The sequence below is a fragment of the Mytilus trossulus genome, chromosome 9, assembly GCF_036588685.1.
Source record: "Mytilus trossulus isolate FHL-02 chromosome 9, PNRI_Mtr1.1.1.hap1, whole genome shotgun sequence".
NCBI lineage: Eukaryota > Metazoa > Mollusca > Bivalvia > Mytilida > Mytilidae > Mytilus > Mytilus trossulus.
The window spans coordinates 27580840-27597076 of NC_086381.1; the positions used below are offsets into that span (position 1 = coordinate 27580840).

The 16237-nt window shown below is 30.5% G+C and overlaps 1 protein-coding gene across 3 annotated transcripts in view; it reads right to left on the minus strand.

Moving 5' to 3' along the window:
- The window catches only part of LOC134685405 (kinesin-like protein KIF6), a 49780-nt gene that overhangs the window by 19882 nt on the left and 13661 nt on the right, over window positions 1–16237 (minus strand). For all 3 annotated transcript variants that reach the window (XM_063545156.1, XM_063545157.1, XM_063545155.1), the window contains exons 5-8: window positions 13770–13984; window positions 4464–4652; window positions 2541–2659; window positions 1644–1761 (exon numbers count right to left, since the gene is read on the minus strand). In XM_063545156.1, coding sequence (XP_063401226.1) covers window positions 1644–1761; window positions 2541–2659; window positions 4464–4652; window positions 13770–13984 — 641 coding nt within the window. The remainder of the gene's footprint in view (window positions 1–1643; window positions 1762–2540; window positions 2660–4463; window positions 4653–13769; window positions 13985–16237) is intronic.

The window sequence follows — 16237 nt, forward strand, 5'->3', positions numbered from 1 at the left end:
TGCTTATGATACTGTGAACACCAATATCTAGAAATGATATCATTATACACAACAGAAAAAAATAAGTTTTAGTTAATTATTTATTTCATTTTATTTAGTGGTTTCATTGCATTATAGATGGTATGGATCTTTGTTGAAGTCGGTCCATAAATGACTTGAAGATTTAAATATATATATTTTCACTTTTTAGTCTGCAGGTTTTAAGAAGACAGTTGTTTCATACTACATGGTGTGCCCTAAGGCAAATCTTTTCGAAATGCTTGTCTCAATAGTCAATATGATTGACAACATATCTCAGTCTGTGAGAGCCAAACAAAGAAAAATAATATTGAAACATTATTTTCTATCAAATAAAACATTCAAGATTGTGTGCATTAATTAATACCTAATACATATGTGTTACTTTTGTTTAAAACCAATACTTGCTCGACAAATCAGTCATGAGGCTATTAGATATATTAAATAGCAAACAAAATATCTAATACTGACACTACTTTTTGTCAAGAAAAAGTGCAAATTGTCTGAGTGTACTTTAAACAAATTTATAAAATGTTGTGATACATAAAAACCTAGTTGATAGTTTTACATTTATTGACAAAAGTGACTAGTTTTCTACTTGTGTAGCAAACAAGTTTAGAGTTATCTCCCATTGACCAATCTTATCTTAGTCATAAGAAACCTCAAATTAAAAAAAAATGCATATGTTTTTTTATAAACTCAATGGATAGTTTTCATTATAAAACTAATGTACATATACTTTTTCTGAAGAAAAGTCTTTAATTTATTCATATTTAATAGAAGTTTACTTTATTTTGTGCTTCCTTCCAGAAAGCAATTTTACCGACATATTTTCCGTATGAAAAGTGACATCAGTGTGACCCATCTCGTAAAAATCTGGTGATCGCACAACGCATGGATGACCTTAGAATAAACTATTATCTAAATTTACATGTTAAACACGTGCTCAATTTCCACATGCTCAATCCAAAAAAAAAATGGCACCTCCCATATTTATCTTTTTCTTTCTTTTTTTTTTAAATTATGAAACATGAAGCTGAATTTTCTTTAACTGAAATTCCTACACACAAAATGAAACATTTATATAATTCAACAGAGAAGTAATGATTTTTTCTGTCAATGTTTGAAAAATAGTTTATACACATTTTAGCCCTAGTAAAAGTCTTTTAATTGGAGATAACTCTATAAATACATAAGGTTGATATAAAATTCTATATATCCTACATTGACCATACCTGTTTCCAAATTCATCGCTGCATTCAGTTAATAAACTGATGAAAGTCATCATTTGTTATAATATAAATATCAAGTTAACTTCTTTAAATATTATAATGTACAGGTACAGTATTTTGAGTGCCAAAGTTAATGTTTCAAACTATAGGTATGTAAATGATTTTATAGTTTATCTTTTCAGTAGTTTCACAAGTTTTTCCTGCAAATTAAATATTCCTATTGATTCCCTGCACCAGTTTAATTGTGCCTAAACAAAATCATTTCAATACTACTAATAATTGATTCAATTATCTGTGAAAGTTTTAATCATGCATATATACTTTCAGCATCACATTTTGTTAGTATATCTGCAAGTGAATGACTATTATCTGTATCTCTACAATTATACTTACGATACACTATTAGCTATACAAGCAACACGACCAGCAAAACGACAGGTAGAGATGGATTCACCAAGATTATTATATTCTAATGAAATGGTAGCTATCATAGATGTCATACAATTTCCACCTGAAATCATATAATTCTGAAAGTTTACTTGCAAAAAAAGATTCAAAAGGAAAAAAACATAATGTATGGAAGGTTAGTAATGAGGTGGATTTAAAGGGAGAGCTCCTTTGTAGAGCTACTTATATTGGTTCATGCATTTAAACATGTTCCACCCTCCAAATTTTGCCTAGTTTAGGCCCCCCTTTTTTATCATGTGTTCATAATCCTGCTGCAACATTGGTAATAATCTGTTCTTACTGTGTATTGTTTTTTTTTCATTGCTGTTTACACATGTAAACATTGATGAATATAGTGTAGGTTGAAATATTTATGCAAAATTTTAAGCCTTGCAAATCTGCAGTTTGAATATTTAGTAGTTATAACATTTTCATTTGTATGGAAGATGGAAACCTACCCAAACTGTCCCTAAGGACCATAGTAAGAAGAGAGTTTCTGTATGGGACATGTTTACTGATATTTCTAAATACCTACCCAAACTGTCCCTAAGGACCATAGTAATAAGAGAGTTTCTGTATGGGACATGTTTACTGATATTTCTAAATACCTACCCAAACTGTCCCTAAGGACCATAGTAATAAGAGAGTTTCTGTATGGGACATGTTTACTGATATTTCTAAATACCTACCCAAACTGTCCCTAAGGACCATAGTAAGAAGAGAGTTTCTGTATGGGACATGTTTACTGATATTTCTAAATACCTACCCAAACTGTCCCTGAGGACCATAGTAAGAAGAGAGTTTCTGTATGGGACATGTTTACTGATATTTCTAAATACCTACCCAAACTGTCCCTAAGGACCATAGTAAGAAGAGAGTTTCTGTATGGGACATGTTTACTGATATTTCCAACTCTTGTTCCCTCTGCTGTAGCTGGTCGGTTTGGTAAATTGTATCTAGATCTGAAATAAAAAGACAAAAAAGGTGATGGCATAGAAATGTTTAGGGTTCTTGTCTTTAAGAGTGTTTAAAGAATGCAAACTGAGATTTCATACTATGTCAGTGTTTTCTCAAGAGTTTTCATTATACTATGTCAGTGTTTCACTAGTGATTTCATACTGTCAGTGTTTTCTTGAGTGTTCATGCTATGCCTGTGTTTTCTTTTCAGATTTGATACTATGGCAGTGTTTTCTCAAGTTTTCATACTATGTCAGTTTTTTCCTCTAGAGTTTTCTTTATATATGTCAGTGTTTCTCTAGTGATTTCATACTGTCAGTGTTTTCTTGAGTGTTCATTCTATGTCTGTGTTTTCTCTTCAGATTTCATACTATGTCAGTGTTTTCTCAAGTTTTCATACTATGTCAGTTTTTTCCTCTAGAGATTTCATACTATGACAATATTTTCTCTAGAGATTGCATACTTTGTCAGTGTTTTTCTAGAGATTGCATACTTTGTCAGTGTTTTCTTGTTTTCATACTATGGCAGTGTTTTCTCATTTTCATACTATGACAGTGCTGTCTCTAGAGATTTCATACTATGACAGTGTTTTCTCAAGTGATTTCATACTATGTCAGTGTTTTCTATAGATTTTATACTATGACAGTGTTTTCTCAAGTGATTTCATACTATGTCAAGTGTTTTCTATAGATTTTATACTATGACAGTGTTTTCTATAGACATTTCATACTATGACATTGTTTTCTCAAGTGATATCATACTATGTCAAGTGTTTTCTCTAGAGATTTCAAATTTTGTCAGTGTTTTCTCTAGAGATATCATACTATGTCATTGTCGTTTTTCCAGACATTTCATACTATATCAGTTTTTTTTTCTCTAGAGATTTTATACTATGTAATAGTTGTATTTCTAGTGATTTCATACAATGTCAGTGTTATTTTTCTTGCGATTTCATAGTATGTTAGTGTTTTCTCTAGCGATTTCATACTATGTCCATATTTTCTCAAGATTTCATGCTATGTCAGTGCTTTTAGAGATTTCATACTATATTAGTGTTTTCACAAAAAAATTCATACTGTGTCAGTGTCTTCCAATTGAAACCTCCACTGACTGCAGGTTGTCTTTTTATAAATTTTTCAGCTATTTAGACAATTTTTTAATACCAAGTACAATATACATCAATTTTAAAATAGTATGATGCACTCTGAAGTTTGTATGATTTAAATTTTAGAATTGGTGCAGTTTCTTTGTGTAAAGTTTGGCCAGTTTATTTTTGTAATGTGTTAGGATCACGTCTTTGTCTTTGTGGTGCTCCTTCCCATAAAATATTGAATTTATTACTTCTTCATTTTGACACCTAAACTACTTTATCTTGTAAAAGGCAGGGCATCCTGATGCTGAGTTCACACATAATTCGAATTCGATTCGCATTAACTAATTCGAATTAGTTTAATTCGCATTCGAAACGTTTTACGTCCTGCTGTCAATTCTAATTCGAATTACAATGTGTGTCAAATTCGTTTTAATGTCCAAACGACGTTAACTTTTAATTCGTATTGATAAAGGTGTATTTCTAATGCGAATTATATAATTTGAATTAAAAAAGAAAAGTGTGTGAACGCGATTAGCGAATTCGATTAGCATTCAATTCAAATTCAATTCGAATTAAATATACCAACTTTTTAATACCTCCACTACCGGGTCTTTGTCTTCTGGACGGGGCAGGGCATCCTTTTATACTCACTTTTTGACTCCTCCACTACCAGGTATTGATCTACCAGGCAGGGCAGGGCATCCTTTAATACTCACTTTTTGACTCCTCCACTACCAGGTCTTTGTCTACTGGGCGGAGCACTTTCCCCCTGTAGTGCTATTATAACAGTCTCTAGGTAATGAAGAGAGAGGTTGATACATTTAGCTTCATTCAATTGATGACCTTGCACTCCAGTTTTAGATACTCTCTCTGAACCAGCCAAATCTACCAGATGAAGTTTAGATCTGAAATGATAATGCACAAATTATTTACTTCAAACTTTTGAAAGAACAAAAGAATATATATCTAATGGCATTTCTTAACTTTTTGACAAAATTTTATTGAAGTCAGCAAACCTGAGTCTTTATATGACATCAACTGATGGTTATATTGGCCATTTATGTTACTTAGCCCCTTTGCCTAAAACTCCTGTTAATACTACCAAAAAAAACCAGAAAACTTACAAAATGAGGTCTCTCAAAAAGGCTGACAGATGTCAGTGCAATCTTGAACTAACAAAAACCTGCCTATTAAAAAATACAAAAAAACATACCTATTAAAAATTACAAAACTACCAAAATCCTATCCCATTCTAAAAACAATAATAATAATTTAATAGATATCAAACCTGTAACAATATGTTTCACTTACAGTATACAATATACATCTTCTATAACAACTTTAATATAAAGTGAACCGGTGACATCAAAGTGTGATTTGGGTAACTTTAGGTAAACAAAGATGTATGTTTTTCTGTCTAATGACTTTATAAATGACAGGTTAGTCAAATAATCCCTAGGTTTATTTAACTTTTGTTGTTTGTCTTAGACGTTGGAGAATTTTAATGAACACTGTGTTTTCAAATTTTGTAATTTATCATTTTATCATAATATTAAATATTGATTTCGTTTGTCTGTACAAAATGCATAGGATATTAATGAAGATAAATTTGTCCTTCTACAGTAGCAACAAAAGTAATGCAGTCCTATGTTGCAATCTGTAATGTGTTTAAAGTGAATTTTAATCCTACATGATAAATATTGACTAAAAAGTCAAGTATATTCATACAGACAAAAGTTCAAGTAGTTTTTGCCTGAAATAAATGGTACTTTGACAGAAGATTTGTTTGAAGTCTGCAACACTAACTTGGCTTCCATGTATTGGAATGCCTAGATAAAAGACAATATTTCATTTAAGTAATCAAAATGATGATTCTGGTCAAATGTTGTTAAAATTAGGTCTGTCTATCTGACATTTTTATGTGCAATCCATGTGATGAAACAAGATGAACCCCCCTAAGGCCTAGCCAGTAGGCATTATGCTAAAAAGTGAGTCAACAGGAGCAATTTCTTAACTGGCTTTGTATGTCATCATTTTATAATAAGTATTATCTATAACTGAAACAAAAGATGAGAAATTCTCAAAAGTAGTAAAATCACAATAATGCTCTAAAAAGCAGGCACTCTTCTTTAATATTGAACAGTATCCAATTTAGAACTTGTCTTAGACATTGTGTAGCATTGGGAGACAATAGTACAGGCACTATCAAAATATGTGATTGGTACGCCCCATAATGACCTAACAGACATGGTCATGTATTTTTTTTTTTACAGAAGTACACATTAATACCCCTAGCACGAGTCATATAGTCGGAAGAAGAAGTTCAGATGAATATTTTTCAGACAGGAGAATCCAGCCCCACTCTAAAAATACGAAAAAAAATCATCCTAAAATGTGAAATATGATATTGCATTTAGACTATATCAGCTGAGAAAAATGTAAAAATAACAAGATTTTAGACAAACATTACAGGAACTATATCAGCCTTAGAAAACTCACCTATATATCTACATTTAGGACAGCAATGCATGAATGGAAAGGAAATTAGTTTAACTTTTATCTTGTACCAAGACAATAAACTGCACTGTTATTGTAAAAGATCTTATATTTTCAATTCATTTAGAAGATAAGGCACATATATGTTATTTTAATTTCAACATTTGATTTGAAATTTTATCACTATTTGTTTAAACTTGTGTTTAAAGTAATTCCCCAAGATAACCTGCAGAATATTTGTCAAAACTTATTTATTATAGCCTTTACTTAATGATTCTATTCCCAGCAGGACTGGTATATTTTTAAATTCTTAGTGTCCGAGAACTAAAATACAAAATGTAACTCAGTTTTTATATTAGTCCTGACCCAAGAGTTGACGGACAAATTTTGGAATTCTGAAGAATCCTGTCAAAAAATGAAATAAGGTTTTATCATGGTCCCCGACGGCAAATTAATTTGTTGGTGCATCCTTGTTCCCTAGAGCTGCACAGAATTTGTCAGTTATATTTATCAATTTTTGCAACATTCTCTTTAAACATCATTTTTAAATACAAAATGGACATTTAATATAATGTCTTGTTGCACTGATCAATTAGTAAATCTCTGACTATTGTAATTTGAAACCTCCTGGTATTCTTAAAATTACAAGCAGCATTAGAACCAACTCTGGATCATCAAAATAACTGATATTCAACCTTTTTTTACTGTATTTGAAATTGTCATAGGAATGTTATGAAAATGGCTTAAAGTACAATACTTTAATTGTTCTGAATATTTTAATAAACTTTTGTAACAAATCACTGTTACACATGATAGAATAGTATTTGATTACAAGGATTTAACTAATGTCATATAAATACTCTCTCAAATAGACCAAATAAACCCTTTATTATTAGTTTTTAAAAAAAATCATTTTATTTGTAAGCTAATATATATTTATCTTGAAGGCTGAATAAGTTTTAAAATTGAAATAGAATTTTATGGAAAAAATAGAAATCTGGTTTTTTTTATAACATTGACTGCAATTATAAAAAAAAACACACAAAAAGATTGAGTCCTGAAAGAGACAGTAAATGTTTAAAAAAATATTTCAGACTTTCTCGAAGCTATAAATAAGCTACTGTCAGCAATTTAAATATTTTACATTTGAGATTTGCTTTAATGAACATGCTTTTAAACATTGCAAAATTATACAAGTTCTGATGACCTGAACTGCAGACTGTATTGCATGTTAGTCTGTATGTGTTCTCTTCTGGAACTAAACCACAAGCTATTACAACAAACCTTGCCTACCTTTTCTTGCATCGACCCCTACATACCATACAGATATGTTAATATCAAGGTATACACTAAGACATGGTATTGTCTTTGTAAAACATTTAAATATGTAATCTAATCATGGTATTAGAGGGCTAACAGATTTAATGATATGCCAGAGTGAGTACAAAAGTATAGCTTATCAACAATTTACACTACATGTATTATAAACATGTTTATAGCAGAGGACTGATAGTGCTTCTTTCAAAATAGCAGGAGAACTTGTCCAAGAACACAATTACCCTTATTTCAGCTTTTCAATTTTAAAAAGTTAAAAAGGGGCATAAATCTATAAAGGTCATTGACTTATTTCCCAAGTTGAAATGGTTCTTAGCATTGTGGATGAGTTTCCAAAAATTTAGATGAGGAAAACTAAGAGTGTGGAAAGGAAAAAAGGATGTATGAATGGTCAAGGGTTTAAAACACTTAATGTCACAATTCTTACGGCAAGTATAAAAAGTTTAGTGAAATAAAAAGGGGATACCAACAGTCATTCATAAGTTTCTCAGAAAAGGCTTAAATCTGGTTTCAGTCTTCTATTTACAAAGAAAAAGGGAAATAAACCTAAAGAACCAGGATTGAGAGCATGCTAATGATATGGTAAAAAATAGGATAGAGAGCCTTCATGGATCCCAGCCATGGGTGAATTGGTCATTTTAGTGAAATATTATTGTATTAAATGTGTAATCAAGTTTCAGAAACTAAAGGAACTGTAGACCAAATACACACACTAATAGATGCTGTCAAATAGATGTACACACAATCTTGGAAAGTCAAGACAAGTCTTCTCTAACTTTTCTAAAAAAAAATATCATCAGTCAATGAAGGTCCCAATGTCCACTTACAATGACTTAACCTTTCTGTGTAGCATCACTATAGCTTACTGAGAAAAGTGTGATGAAAACATTTGTTGGATGAAAAGACAGACGAATGAAACAGCTGATTGCAATGAAAGGCCCCACTTTAAGAGTGGGCATAGAAAAATGTGGAGAACTTTGGACAGAATTTTTTAGTTTATAAAGGAACTGTTTTTAAAAAGATCTTTATAGAGTGGTAACATATCAGTTTGAATTTAATTTTTAATTTATGTTGAACAATTTTCTATTTCCTTAGTAGATGCTGTGAAAAATAGGGAATATTACAAGCACACTAAAATTAAATTTCATTCGTGAAAAAAATTAATGTTGATATATGGTTATTTTTTTAATTTAAGTTAGATAATTTGGAATGGTCCATATCACTATCATAGTCTTGTTTCAGTTACAGATCTTAACAATCCAAACATTTAATGAAAATATCTGAGTATTTGAATATTTTCAAAATGAATCAAATTTCAGTATCTTAAACACATGCATTAAATATATGTAAAATGTATAATTCTTGACGTAAAATTGTATAATTTTTTTGACTGAAAAACATGTGCTTTTGAAATCTTTGAATACATTAGTATACATATCTAATCATAAGTAAAACTATAAATACAAAAGTAATGCATACCACAGATTTGTAATAAAATATTCCAAATGATTAACTGAGTCTGAATTTATAATATACCTTGTATAACATTGTAACAAAGTTTCATTCTGTTCTTTTAAATCTTAAACATATCCATCACTAAATTTCTGAGGTACCAAAAAGGGGGGAATGTTTCCATTTAATTTATATATCATTAATTTAATTATATTTTGCAGTAATAAAATGATTTTTAGGAATATGGTTAATGTTTTATTTAGCTGAATGCTCCATTTCAAGGAAAATGAAAAAAATGTCAAAAATATCTGCAAGATGTGCCTCTTTATCATATCAATACAAATATTTATCAATTACCTTATTGACTAAATCTAAGGACAAAAACTGTTGATTTAAAGTTGTACAATTGAACACATCTTGACAAAGGCTATTTAAAGTGCTAATTCGTTAACTGGTTAATGGGTTCTAATCCCTGTATTTTATTCCAACCAAAAGACTGTTGACAGTAACACTTATATCTATCAAACCTATACAAATAAAGTATTGGTTTATTTAAAGGCTAATGGGTTAGAGATTATTTAAAGTCAATAGTAAGATAAAATACTTGCTGACTGGTTTTGAAAAATCACAATTGATATACGACAGATGTCTTCAAAAGATAAATTATTTACCATCTTCAGGATATTGTTTGTCTTCATGCAAGCCAATACACAAGTCACTAATACAAACAGATTAACAGACCTGAGAAAATAGTGTCCACTGTACTATCATAGACAGGGCATAAAAGTGGTACTGAAACTTATAAAATACCCAAAAAACACCATACAAAATTTGAAAAAAATGAATAAAATTGAGAATGGAAATGGTGAATGTGTCAAAGAGACAACAACTCGACCATAGAGCAGACAACTGCAGAAAGTCACCAACAGGTCTTCAATGCAGAGAGAAATTCTAGCAATAAGTTTGCATTGTACTTCAGTGAAAAAGTTTGAATTAGCAGGTATAAGTATTCATTTCATAAGTATTTTTTTTCATTATCGCAAAACTTAAAATCGCATTTTAGTCTAGAATGACAAAATTGAAATATTTTTTTAATTCATAATACTTGATTTTTTTCTTGCTAAATATCATAATTATTTTATTTTAACTTACTTCAGGTGGGTAGGCAGATTTGTAAAATGTAAACATTTTATTTACAATATAATTGTTTAAATTTGTTCTTATTTTCTGACCACAGAGAAGATTTGCTAGATTGTAGCTAACTGTGAAACCCTTTTCAAATACATTATTTACTTATTTACTTATGTATATAGTGTAGCATGCCAAATGTATTTGTAATATTTGTTTCTACTTGTAAAAGAAAACATCATTAAAACCACAAAACAAAACATTTTAAATATCAAATCAAAGTAACTGAACATTTTTTTTTTATCAAATGATACCATATATTTAACTAATGTCATAATAAATACTGTTTTCTCTAGGACTGACTAGTTAATAAAAACTTTTCATATGTTCCTTATCTGGGCCTTTTATAGTGGAATATACGTTATGAATATTTCTCATTGCTGAAGGCTGTATAGTATCCCATTATTGTTATGCTACGAGTGAGGCATCTAAAAGTAAGAAAATAGTAGCTGACAGTTTGATTTGCTTAATCTCCTCTTCCTTTTCAGTAACAAACCATGATAATATATTGATGATTTATTTCCAGTGACATGTATTAAATGAAGGTTAGGATGAGAACATTCCAATGTGACATGTAAATGGACCGTGCGTTGTACAAGACTGACAGAACGATGCCAAAGCTGACAACTCTTGCTTCATACTCCTATACTCCTAGTTCTGTGTGCTACTGGGACAACCAGAAAATACCAATTATAAGTTTCTGGGTTGCCTCAACCTTGGATCTTACCAGCAAACTTTCATTCACTAAGTCTCTTGGTACGTATGTTAGACCACTGTGGAAGAAGCAGCTATATAGGTTTTAACACTTTAGGTTGATTAGAAGAATGACAAAGCTTCTAAACATTGCATAATTACTCATCCGATTCATTGTAAAAAAATAAATTCATGTATATTAATTTTGTCATTCTCAAAAAGGAAGAAATGCCAATGCAATACTTACTTTAAAAATAATGTAACTTTGCTATAGTCTATCTGACCAGTTGATGGAAAATCACATTACACCTGTACAACATTTGGTCTAATATATAGATTCCAATTGAATAATTTAATAATGGATTTAATTTTAATAAATTTTTCACTGTTGGTTACAGTATTGGTTGATAGTCAGATATCAAAAACTGGAAAATAAAAAAAAAAGTCAACCTAGATTTTGGCAAGGCTTTGTAGTTTACAATCTTCCAATCTTTAGTATAATGTGTATCTATGCATAGTCATATTGCATTCATTTCGTCTCTGTATTTCTTTTTCTTTAAGCCAATTTTGTGCATTGCATTTCTAATTGCTTTTAGCTCAATGTCCAGTAGCTATATATATAGTAAGTATTTCATGCACATTTTATTAAGACAACCCACTTGTTCCTAAAACAAATAATAAAATATATGTGCATGACATATTTCATCTACCACATTCTAATATCATTCACAGAAATGGTAAAGTCCTTGTTTGTGTATAGGATATTATAGCCAATTATTTTTTGGATCATAAAATTAGAATAGTAGGTGTACATCTTTATGTTTTAACAAAGATTGTGTTGAAGTACAGTGCAAGTATGTCAAGTCATTTTAATAGTTACATTTAAACATAAACTGTTATCACAGAGATATGTCTCGCCTTTTTGTAATTTTGATTATGAAAATGTTGAAATCAAAATAGCAATACCTTAACATCTTACATTTAATATAATGTAATGACTGAGGGGGCGAAGCCAAATAATCTCCATGGCAATGAGATGTGACAATGCTAATACATCTGCATACCAATTATCATTGATGTACCACAAGTGGATCTCCATAAACTGACCTAATCACAAAGTAATACATGTAAAGTAAGCAAACCATTCAAAGTCAATAGACTATGACTGAGAGGGCGGAGCCAAAAAATCTCCATGGCAATGAGATGTGGCAATGGTAATACATCTGCATACCAATTTTTATTGACGTACCACAAGTGGATCTCCATAAACTGACCTAATCACAAACTAATACATGTAAAGTAAGCAAACCATTCAAAGTCAATAGACCATGACTGAGGGGGTGGAGCCAAATAATCTTCATGGCAATGAGATGTGGCAATGGTAATACATCTGCATACCAATTATCATTGACATACCACTAGTGGTTCCCCATAAAACTGAGCTAATCACAAACTAATACATTGTTGACGCCATCGCCGACGCCGGAAACAGCATACCTATGTCTTGCTTTTTGACTCCGTCAAGGCGAGACAAATATGATATAAGCAGAAATGTCTAAGTCCATGTTTTAATATGTGAAAAACCCAAAATAGCTCTAATTAACATTTCAAATAGATAGCAGGTGCACAGTTTATGTCCTGAAGAAGAATATGTGAATATTTTGTTGAACCCTGTCCAGTAAATATGAAGGAGATATTGATAAACGAAAGGGTGACATGGATGAGGACAAAGACACAAGGAGAAAGAAGTGATTCTTATGTTTCACTTTAGGTAAAGTTAAAGAACAAAAATTTATCAATATAATTAAATTTTATTTTTTTCAGTTTGTAACATACACTTAACTGCCCCTACCTTTAATGATAAGATAAAACTAAAACTTCATCCCTACATAGAGGAAAAACAAAAACATAAAGCAATATATATAATAAACTATAGATGACTTGTTTTAATCCTTGAGAAATACCACATTTACTTTTTATCAAATGAGAAATTTTGTTTTACTTTAAATTTTCTAAGTTGTATTTTTTACCATTTCTATGTTTATTTATACAACAAAAGGATTTACATGGTATATGTGTATAACTATGATCTCTTCTTAGATTCTTAATTGTCAATTGCCAACTAAATATAATGGTTGTTATTTTTAAATGTATTCTATAACAATGTACAAAAGTTATGTATTTTCTTTACAGTTGCTTTGTAAAAATTTAAGAGTTATCTCCCCCTTGACCATATTTTTTTCTCTCTCACTAAACTTTCAAAAAAAATGTAAAATCATAATAACTTCCTTATCTAAAAAAAATTCAAAGTATATTTTTATAATAAACAATTCAATATTGATTAGGGAAATAATCTTTGTATCCTTGCTATCTTAATATGATGTCATATCCTACAATGATTTTCAACTTTTCCAAAACTGCTCAAGATTGCACTTTCTCATACAAAAAAAAAAAAAAATATCTTATCATACAAGTTAGCAGCCTATATATTTTAAAATTTCCATTGTTGTTTTTCATATCAAAGACATAATCATTGCCAAATGACTTTTCCAATTAGTGTGAGGCAGCTAAAAAAGAACATTTGTCAGAATTGACCTGAAATATTGAGACCCAAGAGGACATGTATGGCGTTCATTAATATCACATTTGTTTAGGGGCCAGCTGAAGGACGCCTCCAGGTGCGGGAATTTCTCGCTACATTGAAGACCTGTTGGTGACCTTCTGCTGTTGTTTTTTTATTTGGTCGGGTTGTTGTCTCTTTGACACATTCCCCATTTCCATTCTCAATTTTATGTACATTGTTGACAAATATTCTGCAAATACATTAACTGACCTTATTACGATAAAGTTGACCTTACCTTAGTAGAGTATCTGAGCCTGGTTTCTTTGATGTCATTTGTATAGTAAACACAGCATGTGACCGTGATGATCTATCATGTACACTGGTAGCAGCTACTTTACGATGAAGCTGGCCTTGTTGTAATAGTTGTTGGGCAATCTCTTCAGTAGGAGCTTTATGAACTGACAGGTTTCTGACAACCCACACTCCACCTGTGCCTTCTAACACATGGACCTAGCAAAACACAAAACAGAATTATAAAATTTTTGTTGTAAAAATTACAATAGAAAACATACTTTACATTATTGTAGTATTAAACCAATTTTTAAGACATTTTGGCCATTCTCAACAATTGTTACATTTAAATTAAAAAGCAAAATATAAAGATTTAGTCAGTTAAACATTTATCAAAATACCGGTATTCTTGTTGTCATTTTTTTTCTGTTTGAAATGAAAACTGGAAATCTCTTTCTGTGCATGTTTTCTAATAGGCAAAGCTAAAGCCATAAGCAATAGTTTTCAAAATTTAGAAGTTTTTATTACCCCAAATTACACTGTCAGTAAAGGTATGATTTTGACAAATATTTCTTGACATGGTTTAAATTATTTCCTGATCAATATGAAAATGCTAACCATAATCAGTCCGAAAATTTTAGAAATAATATATTAAGTGAAAATAAATATATTAATATACGAATATGAATACGAATTTGTTTATTATAGTGACATTGTGTATATATACAGTATAATAATAATATTTGTCAATACAATATTTGTACACCCGGCCCATTGGACCTATAAGTCACTTAAAAAATATAAATCTTTAAATCATTTCATAGTACTCATTTAGTTAAAATGTTTCTTTGCTTGGTATGGTTGAGTAAAGTTCATTTCGAAGTTCATTATAAAAATCACAGTTAATAAGGAAATGAGTTTCACTTTCAATTTCATTTTTGCTACACATTTTACAAAGTCTGCTGTCTTCAGGTTCGCCACTAAACCGTCCTGTTTCAATTCTTAGAGGTAGAATGCCGCATCTAAATTGAGCCAACATCGACCGTTCTTTACGTTGTAGGTTAAGGTTCACATATGACTCAGCACAGAAATTATTTTTGAATGTTTTGAATGTTTGCAGTTTTGGATATCTATCTAAGTTTTTTAACCAATCAAGACCATGCTGTTCAAGTAGTGCTGATTTTGCGTTATTTATATCACAACTCTTTCTATTGTGAAAAGTTTCCATAACTCCAATTTTTGTCATTATAGTTTTTATTTCTGCCGACCAGTTGTTTGAGCATATGCTATAGTCCCATTGAAATATACGTTTGCAAATCCTTGAATTATCCATTAACAACAGTCTATTCCAGTAACTTATCATGTTGAGCCATCGTCGTTCTTTAGAAGGTAGCCATCCGATATCCCCCTCTATGGCTAGTTTTGGTGCAAATTTGTGTACTCCAAGAAAATATCTAATTGATTTGTTTTGTATATTATCGATTCCGGAGAAGTCTTTGTATCCCCAAACTGAGGAGTTGTAGTCTAATACTGGTACCACACAAGAATTATACAGCTTCTCAAATGACTTAAATCCAAATTCCTTCAGATTGTGAAGTTTTGAGATAATTGCTCCTAGAGCACGTCCACCACCTTTTGCTAGATTTTCTGCGTTTGATGCAAAGTCTTTTTTCTCGTTGAATATTACTCCCAAATATTTGTACTGACTTGTAACCTCTAATTCATTGTCTCCAATCTTGAATTTGAAAGATGTACGCTGTCGTCTGCCAGATCTGAAATGCACAACTTTGGATTTATCTGTATTTATTAGAACTCGCCACCGTTTACACCAGTCGTATAGTTTATCCAACATCTTTTGCATATCCGTCTTGTTGTATGCTAGTAGTACAATGTCATCTGCGTACAACAACATAGACAATTTGGTGTCTTCGATATTTATACCAAGATCTAAATTGTTCACTTCTTGCACAAGGTCATTAATGAATATAGAAAACAGAGTTGGCAAACAATATAACTAAATTTCAAGTTCTTCAATTTGTTATATATTCAAACTAAACTCCCCCCTACCTTTAATGATTAGGTTGAACTAAAACTTCAACCCACATAGTTAAAAATAATCACATAAAGTAAAGATGACTTTTAAAAGCAATACATATCACAAACTTAAGATGAGTTAATTCAATCTAGGAGGGGTATCACATTCACATTATTCCAGCTTTAGAAAAAAAATGTTTTACTTTGAATTGTTAAAGATGTATATTTTAGCATATTTCTCTGTCCATTTATACAATATAAATGATTTACATAGTAAAAGTGTATGACCTTGTTCTCTTTTTACATTACAAAGTATCAGTTGTAAACTAGATATAATGGTTAGTATTTTTAAATGTATTCCTACTAGACTAATTTATTCTCCTTACAATTGCTTTGTAAAAATTTAAGAGTTACCTCCCCCTTGACCATAATTTTTTT